General features: G+C 44.0%; 2 protein-coding genes across 3 annotated transcripts in view; one reads left to right on the top strand and one right to left on the bottom strand.

Moving 5' to 3' along the window:
• Positions 1 to 20619, top strand: part of CHCHD2 (coiled-coil-helix-coiled-coil-helix domain containing 2) — a 421648-nt gene that overhangs the window by 60797 nt on the left and 340232 nt on the right. The window lies entirely within an intron of this gene.
• TPST1 (tyrosylprotein sulfotransferase 1) overlaps positions 1 to 20619 on the bottom strand; it is a 114098-nt gene that overhangs the window by 32228 nt on the left and 61251 nt on the right. For both annotated transcript variants that reach the window (XM_069089569.1, XM_069089568.1), the window contains one exon: positions 8455 to 8653. In XM_069089569.1, the coding sequence (XP_068945670.1) occupies positions 8455 to 8653 (199 nt within the window). The remainder of the gene's footprint in view (positions 1 to 8454; positions 8654 to 20619) is intronic.

Here is a 20619-nt window from a genome sequence, read left to right as displayed (position 1 = left end):
ATAGTGCAAATGGGAAAATCTAATTAGAGGTCATTGCCAGACGAGGACACCATTTAGCCACCAGTTCAAGTTAATGAGGATTATAGCTCATTATGGTAGGAATGACACTGGACAGAATGTGTACATTATTTTACATTGTAAAAGGGGGTAGGTTTAACTGACATTGTCAGCACAGTGGAACGGTAGTTACTAATTTAAGAGAAACCTTGGATTATAAGGATTTTTCTTCCTTCATTCATCAAGCTATTCAACAAAAAATATGCAAAGCCTAGACCAGAGGCATCCAACATGAAGCTGGCAGGCCACATGTAGCCCACAACGCTACGAATGTGGCCCCAAACCAGACAAAAATGGCGTTCCTATCAGATTTGAATGTCTTGACGTATTAATAACATATATACATATACATACACACACAAAACACATATGGGCTTTTCTAAGTCAATATGTGGCCCCCAGGAATCTTTCTGTACAGTTCTGAGTTGAGTTTTACACCACTGGTCCAGACTGTGGAGGAGGGGGGCACGTTCAAACATAGGTAAAGAGATTATTAGAGATTGGAAGAAAATCATCCACTGTAACCTCTTCATTTTGCAGATTAGGAAGCTGAAAGTCAAAGAGGTTCCTGGACTTGCCTGAGCTACCACAGCTGGCAGAGTCGGTCGAGTGGAATGCATCTTCCTAAGGTCATCTGTGAAGTGAGGAGGCTGGAAGGGATTCTTTCTAAGGTCCACCCCACTTAGCTCTAAGAAGGGGCTCAAGGCCTGGCTGAGTCGGTCAGCTAGCTGTCCGATCAAGAGGCCTTCAACTGGAGTCCTGTTGACAGGAGGAACACAGGCTCCTGAACATAGGCATGACTGAGGCTCCCAACTACTGTTGGGAGTTCTCTTTCGCTGTTGAACAGATCCTTTGCTTTTCGACAACTGAAACCTACAGAAATGATGTGGCCACAACACAGAGTGTTTTCTTCAGGCTGTGATGTATCACTTGGACCTCTCCGTCTTTTCTAGAGTTTTTATGAATTCGCAAGCACAATTATTATCAATTATACAATTTATTTTACTTATGCAAATTAATGAATTCATGCAAACCCCAAATAGCCACCTAATTCCAAGCACCAGATAACCAAGTTTAAAGCAATGGTTTCCCACTCTGTCTTACAGCTTCCTGGAAAACACCCTTACATTTTGACATCCAACTGTGGATTCTAAGGTGTTTCATGTTTGCTTTTTGGGTTTTTCTTCTGGGGATGAAGATGAGAAGGTAATTAAAACTAAACAAATACCAAACTTTCTCATGGTAACTAACTCAGCATCTTGAAAGCAAAGCCCTTGCAGCAGCATGGCTGCAGAAGCCTTGCAAAAGCAGCTGGTATCATGTCCAATCCAGGCTGACTTTACTATAAGGCACAACTGCAGCTTGTTTTTAGGGAAAGAGCACTGACCCGGGAGACAGCTGGCCTGAGTTCTAGTCTCTGTTCTGCCACTAACTATCAGAGCAACCTCGAAGAACAAGTCATTCCTGCTTTGCACCTCAGTTTCCTATCTGGAAAATGGCAGTGTGAGGACTAGGTGACCTCTAAGAGTTTTGGTAGAGAATCAAAGCTATTTTCCACTAAAAGAACACAATGACACACTTTGTCTCATCAAGTTACAAATGGCTCATACCAGATACTTTGCTGAGAACAGATGGAGTCAGGAGCTCCAGGGCACTGGCCATGCAAAAGAAGACAGCCCTGGGTAAATGGAGGTGACAGGAGATGGCTTGGGACAAACCACTGATAACTCACCTTCTTTACAACTTATGGTTGGGACCAATTCATGTATGGAGAAATGGACTCGAGAAGTTAAGATGATAAATTCAAAGTTAACCAGACTGGACAGTCCTGAGAGACTGACCCCAGCCGCATCCCTCATTCCAGATCCAGATCCAGGACTCTCTAAATTTTACTGTAAGTATAAAAGAATTCAATGGATAAGGAAGTAGGTACATTGACCTCTTTGCTTTTAAAAGAAGAAAAACCTGATTCACAGCTGAGGAATGGCTCTTAGTCAAAGTGCAGACAGGATGATCATATCTGCTGGCTCCAGAATAGAAGACTTTCGCACAACTCCTTAACAAGAAAGGATGGCACACACAAAGGGTCTGCCACACACAAAAAAAAGCCAAACTGGAATGTAGTTGGTCAACATAGGACTTCTTTTTCCACCTTTTGGAAAACATCCTTTTTTAAAACTCTATTAGAAAAAAAAAAGTAGGCAGCTAGGTGGTGCAGTGAATAGAGCACTGGCCCTGGAGTCAGGAGGACCTGAGTTCAAATATGGCCTCAGACACTTAACACTTACTAGTCGTATGACCTTGGGCAAGTCACTTAATCCCAATTGCCCTGCCCTCTTCCCCTCCAAAAAAGCAAAAAAAAAAGTAATCCACATCAAAACTTAGTTCTGAAAAGCAAAGTAAACAAATGTGCTCCCTACTTGAAAGTAACACTGTTTGATGCATGGTCTGCAGGACAGATGCTCCCAACCACTTTTTTCATGAAGATTTTAATGGAGAGCTGCCCCAATGAGACTAATGACCGGGATAAGTACAGTCAGGGCCCAGCCAACCAAAGGAAGCTATCTGGCCTGAGCAACAACAAATACAGGCCCCGGCGTCATGCCCTATCTCAGGAACATCATCCCCTAGGCCTAGTGAAGAGGACATCTGAGGAGTCTAACGTGTCCCCAGGAGTCTTTGCTGCTCCCACTCACTCCCAGTGGGCATGAGGTTTGTATCCCATTCTGACCTCTGGAGGAGGGTCAACTGGGCCCAGCTGGGGCTACCTCAAGGGTTCAAGGGCCCACCAGAGCTGAAATTACACCTCTTCCTGCTTGTCAAAGGTAAACACTGAGAATTAGGGTGTTTAAAATCACTCAATTGAAGTTACCATTTACACTGAAATGCTGTGGCCTGAGACAATCCACACTGGGCCCAAGGAGCTCTTTTTAAAGAAGTAATCCCACCAGGTCATCACAACTCCAACAATGATCCCAAAGACCAGGATGTTGACTGAAAGAGTAAAATCCTTTCATAATGTGCTACAAATATAGATCCTATGAGGAAGATAAGCAAGTATTTCTTCTCTAATCACCTGGTGGTAAATTTAGGCCTGGAGGCATGAACACAGGACACTATCATCATTTTCTCCCTTGATTCTGCCAATAAAAATCAGGCCCCTCAAAGGAAGGAATTGTTGGCCAAGTTCACCATGCAAGATCCACCAGTAAAATGTCGGGGGGCCCTTCCAATTTCAGTATTTTTCCACATCCTGCCTGTTCCAAAACCTCCAGTCAAAGTCTCCACAGTGAATGTTCTTCTTTCAATAAAGGGAAGCCAAAAGAAGCAAAATAAGAAAATAAGACCTTGTCCATTAATTCGCTCCATCCTGAGCAGGTACCAAAGAAAATCCTGGGGATACATTTATGGATGGGGCACCATGCTGCAGGGCTAGCTGAAGCCCACCCACTGCTGACCCAGGTTACCAAAGGACCTTCCTTTCTTGCAGTAAAGACGAAGTGGGACTGGGGCATTTGGATAAATTCATCCCATCCATCTCCCGATATCTCATAATCATTCAATAATCGTTCAGAAAACCTTATACACAGGTCTGCCTGCTGCTCTAGAACATATTTCTGCAAAAAAAGAATCCAAGTCAAATGAATTTATACTGAATTTGTAAAGCAATCTGAGAGTGCCACTGGCCCACTATGAAGGGACTGGACCATGGTGATGGATTTTATTCTATAATCATTGGCCAATTCTCAGTTTTCTTCCACCAGAGCCCAAGTGACCTATAGCAACACAGAAGCCAGGCACTGACTAATGGTGTTTGCTAAGGTTAAATGAAAGCAAAGACTGTCTAGGATTAAATCACAGCCTCTATACAAGGCTCTAAACTAAATAAGCACATGAGTCGTCTTCTCCCTTTCACACCCTGCTGAAGGGCCCCACTGATGCCTCCATGGTATCCTGAATCCTGTAATAAATAAACTTGTCCTGGCTGGGCTTTGGCAGTCACCATTATTTACACAATAAAGGTGTTCTTGGAAAAGTTGTATGCTTGGTTCTCTTTTGAATCTTTTAGAGGAAGATTATGTAAAGGAACCTGAGACTGGTTGTTCTCTTTATAACAGCCTCTTTGAGAAACATGAAGAACCACACTGGGCTGAATTGGCTTGCTGTGTTTTGATGCTCACATATCAGGGTTTCTGGGATGCTGTTTGAATGAATGGAAGGAGAAACTCAGGTACAGTTAAGACGTTCCCCTCTTTTAAAATTCCAAAGGGAAGGAGAGTGAACTGGACCTCAGTCACATCCACCACTTGCTTGCCCTCCAAAGGCATCCATGATTAGAAAAGCTATCAGGAGAATGATGGGGGACGGGGGAGATGACATCATTATGTAACACAACATGCTGCTGCAACTGGTTCTCCCTGCTTCTAGGAGAGCCTGAATCAGGAGAGTGAGAGGACCTCTGGGCCGACCCAAGGGACAACAGCAGGTGGGTTTGTTGAATTTAACGTAGGGTGGGGGGAAGAAATGATTGAAATCTATCAGAAATGAGCATTTTGTCCACCAAAGCCAGAAATACAAGGACAAAGGGCCTCTTGGAAACCCAGGTCAAATAAAAGAAAGTCACCCAGCGCACAGTGAGCTCCTTATCACAGAGGCAGGCCCAGTGAGTTACAGAAGCTGGTCTGCAATTTGCCTGCGTGGTCTTGGCCAAGCCAGTAACCTCCTGAAGCCTCCATTTCCTTCTCTACAAAATGAAGGGACATCATAGGAGGATTTCTAAGATCCTCTCAAAAGCTCTACAATCCTATGAACTGGCATCTGGCCAGATTCAGGAATGATGAAGCTTCAGTGGTTCTGGATCTCTCCAGATGGGATGTTTAGGGTGCCGCCAAAAGCCTTGAAACAGTGTGAAGCCACCAAAGCCATCAAAGCTTGAAGCTGTGGTAAGACTTTAGGGCAGCCAATAAGTGGTCTCCAAGAGCCATATGACTGACAGGCTGGATCGTGGTCTGGCTGGCCTGGGTTCAAGTTTAGCCTTTAACACATAACCAGCGGTATAACTTGTTTCTAATTCAATGAGTTCTACACTGTTAGGGGGAGTTTCCACTCTGGCAGCTCCCCATACCCTCACACTCATGGGCACAGACCAAAGACAAAGTAAGGTTACTGCTAGAGAGCTAACCCTACAGCAAACAACTCCCTTGGGGCCTCTGTTGGCAAGAGGCTCTTGGCTTGTACGTAGATCATGGGTCTGACCTGATATGACCATGTCTGCACTTAAACCTCATTGTTCCTCCAAAAGAAGAATCAGCTCCAACAATTCAATGACATGCTTGCCTTGTGTGGTTTACTGACTTCTTGTGTGTGTTTTATGGCCTCCACTAGACTGAATTCCCTGACGTCACGGCCTGTGTCTCCTACCTCTGTAACACCCACAGCACCAGGAAGGCGCTATCCACACAGCAAGCATTCTGCACATAGCTACCAAGTGAAGGAAAGTCCACAATTCATCACTGAAAATTCAAGGGGCTGATGCCAAAGAGATAAGGGGGAGATATGTTGAGAAACAGCCGATTTTTCCACTCTAGCATTTCCCAAAGATGCCTTCTCTGTCACTGTGTTAGAGAAACAAACACACACTATTATGTGGGATACTTTCAAGCCGGAACATCCTGTACAGAGAGAGTCAAACCCTCAGGTCACCAGAGCTGGGACAGCACTAACACTCTCTGAAACACCACAATTTGTTCCTGGTAAACAGTTCTTTGCCCTTGTTTAGCACACCTGGGAAAGATTTCACAATCCAGAGAAGGGTTCAAGTCCTCTTTTCCTCAGACTGGGTGAATGGGAAAGCTCTCCAAAAGTGAAAACCCAAAAACCTGGAGAAAATTAGGGGTTAACCCAAGACTCACCACACTTTCAGTACATGCAACAAAGAGATGAGTCATGTTTAATGGAAGTAACCACTTCTGTCACGATCTTGTATCGGGGTGTAATGATTAAGCAATAAGGAGGACATGGGGATGTTTTCCCATCGCTGGATCTAAGGGCTGTTTATTTCTAATGTACCACAACTGTAGGAATTTAGAGTCCTCCGGAGAAAACATGGATTTCAATTCCAATATGCCATGGGGAGATGGCCAGCCACGAGGCACATGGTGGTGTATCCAAATGGGGTGAACTCTGGTCCAAGACGGCTGAGGTTTTCAGAAACAATGCGCTGACTCAGACAGCTGCACTCCAGGCTCACTGTGCAAAGAGCCTGTCTCGAGGCCTGCTGCCCCTGATCCCCCAGGAACGAGCAGAACTGCTCCTTCTGCCCCTTCTGAGGGCAGCACTCCTTGGGCGCCTTGCTTTCACATGTGGCCGCATGAATCCTTGCAGTGATTTCTGAGGCATGCCTCCCAGCTTTCTCAATACGGGGGGGGGGGGGACTCGGAATCAGGACAGCCAAGAAGGCCCCACCCAGGGACAAGAACAAGAAGGAGCTGGCCGACGGTTCTCATATCGTCTCTCGTTTCTTCCCCTGGAATATTTTATGACATTTCTGTCATGTCCAGCCATGGTCCCAGAGAGAAAATCTCCCTGTCTACACTACACTTCCACCTTCTGAAATCCCTTCCAAAGCCACAAGGCACAACAGTAGCCAAGGCCGCCATCACATGGAGTCAAACCACAGGGCTGTTCCCAAGGAAGCCAAGAACACTGGGACATGCTTTAAGGGGAATGTAGGAAAAATGCAATGTCAACTGCTTGGAGAACCTCAAAATACCATTTGCACATGAATCTAGGTTTACAAAATGCCAACTCGGTTATTGTGCAAAGGAGAAAATTACAAATTACCAATTTTCCTGACATTCACAAGGCTTGGGGACCAGACAGTTGCAATAAATTAGCATCTTGTGTCTTTCACACGTTAAAGAAAGCCCTTCCGCTCGCCACTCCTTCACCCTCTGCCATGGGCTTGAGCCGCCTCATCTCCAGAGAGTGGCAGACAAAGGCTGACTCGGTACATGGAAGAAGGTGAACAGAAGACCTTCCTTTATCACTAAAGAGGTGATACGAAAACAGGAATGGGAATGTCCCCCTCAGTCCCAACGTCATAATGAGAAAGTGAAATCAGAGGAACAAGTTGGAAAAAGACATCGCTGCCAAGCACGAGAATTAGTCTCTCAGAGGGGAAATGGTTAAATTGCTGGTTAAAATGAAGCAATCAGAAGGAAGGGAAACAAAGAGAAATGAGAATGGCCAGGAAAGATGAGATGCTCATATGCAGACAGAGGAAAACAATGTCAAAACCAAGGATCCTGAATGCTTTAATCAAACAGAACTTTACTAGATCTAGACTGATGTGGTTAGTTTTGTTTTGTTTTGTTTTCATTTGAAATTCCATTACATGAAAAATGGATCTGAGCTAAAAGCAGCCTCTGGGGTGTCCAGCTAAATCACACTCATTGCTCTGCCCCTGGATACTGTCTCCTTCCTAAAGTAGAAGATGGTAGCTAACCATGGGTAGCTGATACTTGTAATGGCAGCTAACACTTCTATAGGATCTCCTATGAGCCAGGCATTGTGCTAAGCACCTTTGTAAATATCATTTCCTTTGATCCTCACAACCACCCTTGGGGAGGCAGGTGCTATTCTTATCCCCATTTTATAGATGAGGAAACTGAGGCAAACAGAAGTTCAGTGACTTTCCCAAGGTCACACAGCTAGTGTCTAAGGCTGCATTTGGTCTCAAGTCTTCTCAACCCCAGGTCCAGCATTCTAACTACTGCACCACCTCACTACCTAGAAAAGAGATGAAAGTACTTTTTTTGAAAGGCATGAGTATGAATCAGTAAAAGGAAGGGGAGTGGGATTTCAGTTTACTGGCATCCCTCTCTCCCAGGTGCTGAGTGTTCACCTGCTCCGAAATCTTGTTTCAGCGGAGTCGATGAACAATCAGCTGGGTAGTAGAATCAAAGCAGCAGCTGCCCTTGATAAGGGCTGCTGGGCATTGCCCTCACTCATAGCCCGGGTGTTTATGTAAATTGAAGATGTGTCAGACATGGTGCTAACCACACTGCCTTCAGAGGGAGCCTGGGTTGGGAGCTGGGCAAAGGCCACTGCAGGTTTTTCTTTACCAAACTTCTTGGGTCATATGGTCTCTCCAGATGTCTGACAAGATGCAGCCACAGAGTGATGGAAGGCAGGCTCTTAGGAAAGTTCTTAAGGGCTCAGAGACCCAGAAGAATAAGCCTCCAACTGAAATGAGATCTTTCCTGTAAGATGTCACTCTACAAATGTAATCTTCTGGTTAAGATAAGCTTATGGTTTTATAAAACAAAACAGTGAGAAATTAAAAAGCTCACATCAAGACAGAACTTCTCAGAAAACTCTTCAAGTCTCACTTACCCTTCTTGTGTTTTCAAGAATTTTGGGGTCAGGCTTTCCGTAACTAGGTGGGTTGGCATGTGGGTCGTACCCGAGCTTGGCCAGCATGGGAGCAATCACCGCCATGTCCTGTAAGACATCAGGGGGTATCTTTCCAACCCACTTTGATAATGCTGCCACATTGACTGGTTTGATGACTTGATCTGTTGATCTCTCTACCCTGAAAACAACAGAACATGGATGAATGTTTGTTTAGAATGTTAAAAACCAAAGGTAAATGGCTGGTTACCAAGCTATGGAGAAAGAAGGCATGAACCAGTCAGTTATGTATTGTTTTTGAAAATGCCCTAAGACCAACTGATAAACAGCATGGTGTGCAGAGTGTGGTGGCTCTGAAAGCATGGCCTGAGAACCCCTGATGTCCCTGAGCCCTTTTCAGGGGCTTCACTTGGTCAAAGCTCTTTTCATAAAGATACCAAGTTGTTGTTTATCTGCTAAACTACTCCCTTTTCCAACCACTTGTCTGTGTGAGGCCAGATTTTCTTCATATAGTACAATCAAAACAATACATCTCAACAGATGAAATACAGAAGCACATGTGAGAATCCAGCTGCCTTCTGTTAAGCCACACACTAAAGAGATTTGCAAAAATATGTAAAACAATGCTACCAAATTTTTTTGTTTTGGAAAACATAGTTATTTTTCATAAACATATTTTGTGTTGCTATATAATGGGTTTATTGTTTTTCTTTTAAAAATGAATAAGTACATATTTTTAAATGCATCCATTTTATTTTCTAATATGATAATTGTTGATAGATCTAACCCACATAAACAAAAGCCCTTTGGGGTCCCGAGACCAACAAATTGGAGAACCCTTGGTCTGATGGAAAGAAAGCTCTCTATGTCAGAACTTCTGGGTTGAAGTCCCATCTCTGACAGATACTGACTGTGTGACTTTAGACAAGTCACTTAACCTCTCAATGCCCCAGGTATCTCCATTAAGACCACCAGCTGCAGAGAAAGGGTCTTTCTCCCCAGAAGCTCTCTACACTGATGAAATCACAGGGCCTGTCAAAAAGTGAAAGGAGTGACTTAAACTTCAAGAAACAGGAAAAATGTAACAAATGAAAACATCTGCACATAAGGTGTTGACATTTAAATCTCATCTGGACAATCAAAGCACAATAGATAAGGCTGCTAATGAAAACCTCAGGCTGTTCTGTTGCAGGTGACCCTTCTTCTGCTATGTAGATATATTTCTCTGGGCAATCATTTCCTAAGGTAGAAGATTCAGAGCCAACCAGAAGACCCAGGGAGAGCTGGCTTCTGCTAATGTGATGCTTACATCCTGCCAGGGACTAACAGGATGATTTCCCTTGGTACCCACAGCAGGGCCGGGGCTATAGAATTCTATCAAGAGCTTAGTAACCTCACGATAGCAAACTTCCATCTGCGAAGGAAGGCCTAGGGGGCAGAGTCCTGGCACAGGGGGCACACCGAGGGTGCTCGGGAGAGCTTCATCCCATCCTACACACGGGAAGGCTCATTCCAAAGACAGGTTCTGCTAAGAGGCAATGACGCTGTGACATGGTGTAAGTCGAAGCCTCTCCTTTGCAAGTAATCACTGAGGCCTTTCTGACAAGGCCTTTATTTAAGAGAGTTTCATCAAAAACGAGTGAAAAGAACATGCCAAGAACTGGTAGAGGGGAAAACATCTCTGTAAAATGAGCCCCTGAACCCCTACCCGCACAGGACTTCTGCCCGACCATGGCTGAATGGAAAAACGGGGCAGAAAGGGCAAAGTACACTTTGTAAAATCCCCAGGGTTCCTCCCATGCCAAGCCATGGCCATTTCTCAGTCTCCATTATATGCCCATCCTCCAGCGTGTCATTTCATTGGTATGGGGAACTCTCAGCAACACCCAGACTTCAAGACCTAGAGAGTGTCCTGGGGGACTGAGAGGCTAAAAGACCCAGGTGGGTCAGAAGCAGGACTTGAACCCAGAACCTCCTAACTCCGAGGCTGGCTCTCTATCCACTGCCACACACTGTCTCCTTCTATAGATCAGGGGTCCTTAACCTTTTCTGAGTCATCGACCCCCTTACTTTGGCAGAGAGTCTGGTTTAGGAGCCCCTTGACTCCTCAGAATCATTGCTTAGATCCATTAAATAAAATACATAGGATTATAAAAGGAATGCAATTATTTTGAAATATAGTAACTAAATATGTTTAATAATGAACTAAATTAAATACTTAATTGGTATTAATACCAATTTAACAACAATAAAATGCTTAATTATATATATTTCAAGTTCATGGCCCCCAAGTTAAGAATCCTCAATATAGAGGATATGGCCTATAGCCTATGCCTTCAAAAGACTAAGTCTAAATGGGGAGATTAATGGGGAGTAGATGGGGAGATGAACAGTCATAAAAATACCATAGAACCATCACATTGAACCAGGGGCTTCTGCCAACTAACTCTCTGATTTTATGTATCTTTACATGTATACAACACTGCATAATCAGACAGTCAGTGTAAAAGATGCATACAGATGTGAACTGTCATGTTCAAAGAGCCTTGAGGAGGCCGGTGTAGCTGGATTTCAAAACACCTGAAGGGAGTAAATGACTAGACTAGAAAAGACTAGAAAGATTGGAAAGAATAGGGAGAGAGTAGAGTTTATTGGAATGGTCAAGAAACCATGTGTAATGAAGATGTAAATTTTAAAGATCTTCCCTGCCCCTAGGCTAAAGTGCACCTGGAGCCTGGGGTGGGAGGCTTGTTTTTCAGTAGATACTTCTTGATTGGCCAGTGGGTCCAGAAGGTTGTTACATTCTCTGAGCCAGGAGAAGGCTATATAAGCCCTGATGTGTAGCTTTGTTTTGGGGACTTACTTTGAGAAGTGTTCTGTGATTTGATGTGGATTCTGGGAAGCCATTGTCCAGAGCCCCCCCCCGGCTTTGAAAAACCCAGATGTTGACTGGGTATGGATGTAATGGTTGGACAGTTTGGAAATCTGTCTACTTGATCTGTTTCTGGCTTGATAATTCTGCCTGTATACTTTGAAGTTCGGGGTGCTGACCTTTTTCCCCTGAACGAGGTAAACGATATATGGTCTGACTGATTAAAGTAAGCTTGTTGACCCATTTTGAGTTGCTTTCCCTTATCAAAGCAGATCCAAGAACCTGTGTGGGCAGCCACCCTGAGGACGCTTGGGGTGCTTGCTGCTACACCATGGAATGGCATGGTCAGACCAAATCAATTTGGCAATTTCTAGCCTGGAGTGGAGAGAGCCTTGAGAGGCAGGGAGCCCGATCTTAGAAGGTGGAGGGCCTGAACAAGCATGGTAGCTGTGTGAGTGAAGGGAAGGGGACACTTGGACACACACACACACACACACACACACACACACACACACGGTGTTGAGAATCTAGAATAAACAAGATCTGGCCACAGACCAGATATGTGGGCTCAGAGTGAGGAGGCAAGGATGAGAGGGGGGCTGTAAACCTGTAGTACAAAGGGGATGATCACGTCCTCTCTAGGAACAGGGAAGTTCAGAAGAAGAGAACATTTGGGGGGAAATGTAACAAGTTCTCCTTTGGATAATCCCAATGACTATGATGAATCCAGAAAAACTCAGGAAAGGAAGATGTATGAATTAATGCCAAATTGAGTAATCAAAACCAGGAAAATAATCTTGTACAACTACAACAATTCAATGGGAAGATGTGGAATTGAGATGGAAAGACAATTACAACAAAACAAACAAAACTAAATGCTGCAAAATTAAAACGACCTCGGTTGGCCCTAAAGAAGAAATAAAATGTTCCTCCCTCCCTTCTTGGCAGAGGGAGGGAACCAAGGGTGTGGAACACACACGTGACGTCAGATGTTTCTGATATGCTGGTCGCTTTTGCTGAACTTTTTCTCACTTTTTAAAAATGAATACTTCTTATAAGGGATGCTTCTCTGGGGGAGGGTAAGAGAACAACATAGTGGGAAATATAGGTAAAGTAAAAACAAACGATGTCAATAAAATTTACGTGAAAATAGCATGTAATGAATGGGCAGTAAGGGCAAGAAAAGCAACAGTTAGGAGAGAGTGGTTCAGAGACAGGAGAAATCAGATGGGATGTCAGGTCATGCCCTATAGTCACAACAAAGGGACTAAACACCACCAAGAAAAATATCCTGCAGCAAAAATGAGGAATCATGGGGCGGCCAGGTAGCACAGCAAGTAAGAGCACCGGCTCCAGTGTTGAGAAGACCTGGAGATCGAATCCCGGGCTCAGACACTTAGCACCCACCCAGAAACACCTGGCCGTGTAACCTTGAGCAAGTTACTTAACCCCAATTGCTTAGGGGCAGCCAGGTGGCTCAGCGAGTAAGAGCACCGGCTCCAGTGTCGGTATGACCTGGAGATCGAATCCCGGGCTCACACTCAGCACCACACCCAGAAATAACTGCCGTGTAACCTTGAGCAAGTTACTTAACCCCAATTGCTTAAAAAAAAAATGAGGAATCATTCCCAAGGTGCTTCCTTGGAAGCTTTTGCCTTCGGATTGACAGTGGTCTCCTGGGCTTCTCTTGTCAGAATCAGAGCAGGGAAGGACCTCTGAGGACATCTAGCCCAGCATGTACATGCCTGAACCAAGAATAAGCTCTACAATATCCCCAGCTGTCATCCATCCAGCCCTCCAGTGCCTCCCGTGATAATACTTCCCAAGGCAATCTGGTCCAGCTGGGGACAGTTCCGATTAAGTGTTTCCTTCAAAGAAAAATGCACTTAGTTCTACTACATTCCAACTCAATTCAATGAGCATTTACTAAGTGCTTGCTGTGTACGACTGCTGGGGACTGAAATCAGATGAGAAGAGTCCTTCCCTTTGAAGGCACATTTATTCTTGATAGCATTTTAAGCACAGCAGCATGCTTTACATGGGTCACTAAGTGTTTGTGGTAACAGTCCAGGAAACAAGCAATAAAGACCTAAAATTGGCGGGAGCTGTGTGATGGGGCTGGATATAGATGGGTGAGTCATCTGCACAGATATGACAATTAAATCCATGTCAGTTGATTGAATTGCAGAGAGGGAGAGGGAGAGGGAGAGGGAAAGGGAAAGAGTGAGAGAGAGGTCCAGAAAAGAACTTTGGGCTGTATACACCCACAGTTGGAGATCAGAATGGAGACTGAAGAGTGATCTCAGAGAAAGGAGAACCAGGCAAAAGGCAGAATCATGAAAACTCAGGGAGGAGAGAGCCTCTAGGCAGAGAGGGTGATCAGCAGTGCCAAATGCAGCACAGAAGTCAAGCAGGACAACACTGAGGAAAGACCACAGGACACAGCCATTCAGAGCTGACTGATGGGTAGCTTGCTGAATGAATGAAATCTTGGTTGATCACTCATGATGAAACAATGATCAGGAGGACTCTGTCATCAACCAAGGAAACACTTCTGGTCTGAGAAACAATGAATTAGAGATGAAGACTGAAAAGCCCAATTCTCCAAGCTCTTCATCCTCCCCCATGATTCCTGCTTCTCTCTTTCTTGTTGGGTCTCCATCATCCTTGAATTAAAAGCGAGCACCCTGCCCACACTTCACATTCTGTTCTCAACCTTCCTTTTCTATACTTGTTCCCTTTGAAGGATCCCAACTATTCCCTTGGGTAAAATGATCATCTTTATGCAGATGACTCTCAAATTTTATTTCAACCCCCTGACCTTTTCCAGCACTTCTTTTTTTATTTTTTTATTTTTAAATTTTTATTTTTTTTAATTTAAATTTTTATTTTTATTTTATTTAAAATTTTTATTTCTAACTGCCCGTTGGAGAGGCAGCACACATTACTCCTAGCTTTGAGTAAGGGGCACTTTGAGTTCAAATCCTGCCACAGACACTTCTAGGTTGAGCGACCCTGGGCAAATCACTTAACCTTTCAGTGCCTTGGTTTCTTTATCTGTAAAATGAAAGGGCTGTGCCCAAAGACCTCTAGAGGTCTACTCCTGCTCCCTCTCTGAGCTCCTATGATTCTGCTCTCTCTGTGTGGATGGACTATCAGCACATTAAAGGCAATGTCCCCAAAACAAAATTATTTTAATTAAAAACCTGATCTTCCCCATTTCCTCTATTCCTGTTAAAGACCCAGGGAAAAACCATGAGGTATATGGGAAGGGTGCAGAATCCAGGAATCCACCATGGCACTGAGGGCATCACCACTCTGTCAGTCATCCTGGCTCAGAAGCCCCGGTCTAACTTTGAGCCTTCCTTCTTCCTCATCCTTCACATCCAATCAGTTGCCAAGGCCTGTTGAGTCTATCTCCATGACTTACCTTGCATTTACTCCAACTGTCTCCACTAATTCAGGCCCCTGCCTCCCCTTGCCTAGGTTACTGCAATGGCCTCCTAACTGATCTTCCTGATTCCAGTCTATCCCTGTGCCGATCTGTCCTTCACCCTGTTGCTATCATCCTTCAACGTTCTGATCTTGCCACTCCCATGCTTAAAATGCTTAAAGTGCTCCCACTGCTAACCAAAGGCATTGAAGGCCCTCTACAAATTTAGCTCCAACCTTTTCTGCCTTATACAATTCATGTCCAGGTAGGCCATGTCCTTTCCAACAAACATTTATCAAAGCACCTGCTATGTACAAGGCACTCTGCTACATGCTGGGAGTACAAAGCAAAAAGAAAACCAGCCTCTGGTCTCAGGAAGCTTGCTTTCTGTGCCCTGTTCTCATCTTGCCACTGTCCATGCTTGGAATGGCCTCCTTCTAGTCTCTGTCTCTGGATAGACTTGTCCTTTTCTTTTCTTCAAGGCTTCATTCCTTCATCTCTTCCTCTATAACATTCTCCCTGAACCTTTGAAAGTGACCTCCACCTTCTCAGATTTTCTCCAACATTGCCAGGGCCTCCTCTACTCTGCTCTTACTTCCCTCTCCCTTGGATGATTTGTAGATATGCCTTTTTCTCTTTGACAGGAGGGTCTGTGCCACATCTATCTTTGCATCTGTAGTGTTAATAAAGGATGCACTTAATAGCTGTTTAATTCATTTGAAAACAAAGACTAAAGGGGAGCTGATCCCCTCTAAAGACATCGATTGTTGAGGCTAATTGACTTGGAACTTTACACTTATCATATTAGTCAAGAAGTAAATAATGAGGGTGGCTAGGTGGCGCAGTGAGTAAGAGCACTGCCCCCAGGGTCGGGAGGACCTGGGATCGGTTCCAGCCTCAGATACTTAACACCCCCCCCCCCAAAAAAAAAACTAGCAGTGTAACCTTGGGCAAGTTACTTAACCCCAATTGCTTTCTTTAAAAAAAAAAAAGAAGCAAATAATGAAATTCTTCTGATTCTATTTCTACCATGTCTCACATGGGGCCTTTTCTTCTTACTGCTACCCATTGTACAGGCCCTCTTTATTTTCTTCTGGACTACTACAATGACTCCCTAACTGCTCTTTGCCCCTCAATCCATCCCATACCAATATTCCTTATACAGAGGCCTAATCATGCTACTCCTTTGCTCAAAATCTTTCAGTGGCTTCTCACTGACTACGGAACAAAATTTAATTTGGTCAGCCTGGCTACAGTTTGGCAGATTTCTAGTCAACTATATTTCTAGTCATCCTTAACATTAATCTCCTCTGCATCTCCCACAATCCAATCACATTGGACTTGGGGCTGTTCTCTGTATGTATCATTACTCTTGTCTCTGTGTCTTTGGGCACATCATTCATTCTGCCTCCCTCATCTCTGCCTGTGCGGATCCTGTGAATCTTGAGATACCCAGCTCAAATGAAGCTTTCCCTGCTCTCCCTACTTCACTTTGTGCTTCTTATGCTGTTCATGATGATTTTTATTTTAGTCATGAGTGTGTGTATGTTTGTGTGTGTGTATGTGACTCTCCCCTTCCAGATCACAAATTGCCAGGATCATGTCCCCAGCACTTAGCACTGAGCTTGAGGCTATGGTAGACATGAAAAAAAAAATATGACCACAGTCTCTGACTTCAAGGAACTTACAATCTCGTTGGAGAGTTGATCTCTAATTGAGAAGGATATAGAAGTAACATCCTCAGCAGAAGTCCCAGTCAACAAAATGTCCATCTCCTTTTCTTCAACCTTCAAAGTGGCAGGTCAATGTCTTAAGAACTTACCAGGGAAACAGATTGTTTCAGTGAATGGCCCAGAGGGGTAGTTCAGAGCATTCATTACTCTTATAGACCTCCCATGCATCTCTGCTAAATGCTAAAATCAGTCATATTGCCAAACCACAGGTCTGAGTTATGATAGGGAGAGACTGCCAGAAGAAACCAAATCCTTAGGAGCTAAAACCAAAGAACATGTATTCAAAAAGAAGAGACTGAGAATTCACCCAACAGAGTAGACTGGCTAATGGAAAAATGATCCAGATATGGAGTAGACATTACACTGTCCAAAATCACCAAAAAGGGTTTTGCAGGAACCATTTTAAAAAGTGTTGAAGAACATTTTCTTCAAGATCATGCAAACCATTGCGGAAGATGACAGAAGATTACAAGGTATAATTACTTTGAGAAACCATGAAAAGAAGCTGGAGGGGAAAAAAATCCTGCAAACGGTTTCATGTGACCACCAGCTAAGGACACATGGATGAAGCTGAAAGGAGAACAGATGAAAAGAAAGGGATCTTTCCACATCTCTGTACTCATTCTGTTCTGATTATTGATGAGGATGGAGCTGCCATATTTGGATTCTGCCACACTATGGAAGGTGGGACCCACTGGAACTTCACAACATGGAACCTGGAAAAGCAGATGTTTGGACCTGACCAAACAGATCCAGAAGGAATCTGTGCTGCAGGTAACACAATTTTAAAAACATCTGGGTATTAATTTTCAAGCTATTGGAAAGAGTGGAAATTTCCAGAAGAACAAAAAAGAAAATAAATACTACTTTTACCAAAGACAGTTGAAAGTTCAGTTAAAGTTGAAGCCAATATTGATCCATTTGCCTACTTTCTTTTTTGGGGGGGGAGGGGCAGTTGGGGTTAAGTGACTTGCCAAAGGTCACATGGCTAGTAAGTGTTAAGTGTCTGAGAGAAGATCTGAACTCAGGTCCTCCTGACTCCAGGGCCGGTACTCTACTCACTGCGCCACCTAGCCATCCCCATTTGCCTACTTTCTTATCTCTATAGAAGTTTATGAGGATGGCTGGTATACACATTGAAGGCATCCTGGATACAAATGAACTGGAAGAACTCTGCAGATGATTTTTGTTTACAGTAGGCCATGCCTTCATGGTCACACAAGGGCCTGAGAATTAAGAAAATATTTAATAATAATAACAAAAGCCCCTACTATGTGCCAGGCACATGCTAAGTGCTTTACACACATCATCTCATTTGATCCTCACAACAACCCTGGGAAGTAGGTGCTACTATTATCCTGTTTTACAGTTGAGGAAACTAAGGCAAACGGAAGTTAAATGACTTGCCCAGGGTCACACTGCCAGTAACTGTCTGAGGCCAGCTTTAAACCAGGTCTTCCAGACTGCTGCTCTATCCATGGCACCACTTTGCTGCCCAAGAATACGAGCCAGGTCAAATCAAGCACTTATTAAGCATCTGTTGCATGCCAGGCATTGTGCTAAGTGCTGAGGATACAGAGATATGCAGGAACCAGCCCATCTCCCGAGGAGCTCACAGTCTGATGGTCACATGGTGTCTCCTTGCTGACAGGGTCCATAATCAAACAGCAGGAGGAGGAGATGGGGCCCGATCTCTCTTGGGAAAGTGCCCAGTGCTTCTGGGGATCCTAAGCTGCTCCTGCTTCTGATGCCCATCTAATAATCTCCTGGTGAGATTATGTGGCTACGAAGACAGCTCATCACAATCTCAGAGGTGCCAAAGGTGCAGGCAAAGCAGGCAGCTGGATCAGGCACGGAGCAAAGGCAAGGAGGACTGGAAGATGGCTTTCTGGGGCAAAGGCCACCAGGAGGGCCGGCAGAGGCTCCATGGAAGACTGAGGCAGAGATGGGGGCAGGGAGGCTGGGTGGCACAAGGCAGGGAGAGAGAAGAGGGGGTGCTCCCCCAGGGTAAATGCCAACATGCAACTACTACTACCAAAGAGACAACTCCTCCAGACTTCATAATTAAAATATGGCCAAGGCCTATCCGAGACGTAATTCATTCTTCTTCTGGGATATGCCCAATGACCTGATGCACTTGTTAGCTATACTAAGGCAGCCGCATGATGCAGCTAACACATCACAAATCTGGGAGTCCAGACAATCCCAGTGAGGTAGCACACAGTAGGGAGCCTGGACACAAACACAAAAGATCCTGGAGTAGTAAAAGGACATCACAGAAAGTCTTTATGCAAAAACTCATGCATTCCCTCCTCAGACCATGGGCTCCTTGAGAACATGGACTGGCTTCTGCCTTTGCTTGTATCACTGGAGCTTAGATTGGTGCCTGGCACAGAGTAGGGGCTTGGTAAAAGCTGGATAACTCAACTATACTCAAAGGGGAGTCCCTCCGCTCCTCAGAGACATCTTTCCTCCGGATGCAGTTCTAAGACTTGGGATCTGGTTTCCAAACCCCACAAGATGCTTGAAACAATAAATCAGAAGATGAGGACAGGCTACCAGAGGAGGGCACATTGACAGCGGCAGCGAGACATCACAGCCATATAGCACTGTGGGAAACACAGAAAAACTGTCACACTCAGACATTATTTTTGGGAAATTTGTCATGGTCCAAGACCTCATCTGGCAGAACTCTCTCCCCCAGCAGGGATCACAACCCACCTGAGGGGACGCCTTCACAGGCTGTTGTTTGGAATGATCCAAAACCAGTCCTTCACTAGAAGCAAAGGTAATGAGCCTTTCTCCAAAATTGGCTAAGGCCCTGGCGCTGTTGGGAAAACCATTCTGCTGCCATGATCCTCAGAAGCCCAGGGTCACCTTCACATCACAGTAAGGCATGAAGCACTACAGCAGAGGGACAACACACACACACACACACACACACACACACACTACTTCAATATAAATTCCAAATGACAGTTTGTGAAAGTGTCCCTTCAGGTAGGCTGTGATTTGCACTGGGGGAGAGGGCACCACAGATGAGATCTTGGACCTTGGGAAGTTTGGTCAAAGGGGACCCAATCCCTTCATTTCCCTAGGACTCAGTTTTCTCACCTGTAAGATGAAAGGGTTGGACTAGTTGACCTTTGGTATCCATTCCAGCTCTAGAGCTGATTCCAGGAGCAAAAATGGTCCTAAAAAATGTTCTAAAGAGGTCAAAAACAGAGGAAAAGGGCTCATATGTAAAAAAAATATTTGGAGCAGCAGTTTTTGTTGTACAAAGAACAAAAACAAAATAAGTGCTCATTTCCTGGGGGGTAACTGAAAAAAATTTCAAATATGCATGTCATGAATTTTACTGAACTGTAGGAAATGATGAATGGGATGGGATTTGGAAAAACCTTGGGAGACTTATTTGAACTGATTCTGAGAAAAATTGTCAGAGCCAGAGGAACAATTTATACTGTGATGATGATGATGAGAATATAAAAGAAAATAACTTTGAAAGATTTAACTCTGACCAACTGGATGACAAATCACAGCACTATAAGAATTGATGATGATGCTGGTTCCCACCTCTTCACAGAGGTGATTGACTAGAGGTTCGGGTCAGGTAAACATTCTCAGATATGGTTAACTTGTGAATTTCTTTTGCTTGACCATATTTGTCACAATGGAAGACTTTTATTTGTGGGGGGAGTTGGAGGAGTTTATGGGTAGTGACAATGATGCAAAACTAAAAAAAAACAAGAAAGATAAAAGTGTCGACAAAATATTAAGAAAAATGACATTAGAGAGCAAAAAAAAAGTTCAGAAGAAGACACAGATAAGCAGGAAGGGCTGGATACAAGCATATGAAACAGAATATGTATTTTTAACAATTGAATATGATAGAAGTTCATGGTTTCATATACTATTTTTCTTCTTCCTGTCTTTGCAGAGTGAAATATTCATGTGCATGGATATTTACTGTGTTCATAATAAAAAGAAATAATAACAATAATGGTCCTGAGTCACTAAGTAAAGATTAAATTGTATTGAGAATATTATTTTTTGAAGAAGGGAGGAAAGTGTGTAATCAAACTACCTTTGAAAAATTTCTACCGAAA

Source organism: Petaurus breviceps, unplaced genomic scaffold (assembly GCF_028583685.1).
Source record: "Petaurus breviceps papuanus isolate PSGF00001 unplaced genomic scaffold, PetGlider_PUasm1.0 186, whole genome shotgun sequence".
Lineage (NCBI taxonomy): Eukaryota > Metazoa > Chordata > Mammalia > Diprotodontia > Petauridae > Petaurus > Petaurus breviceps.
This window is presented reverse-complemented; position numbering and strand designations above follow the sequence as displayed.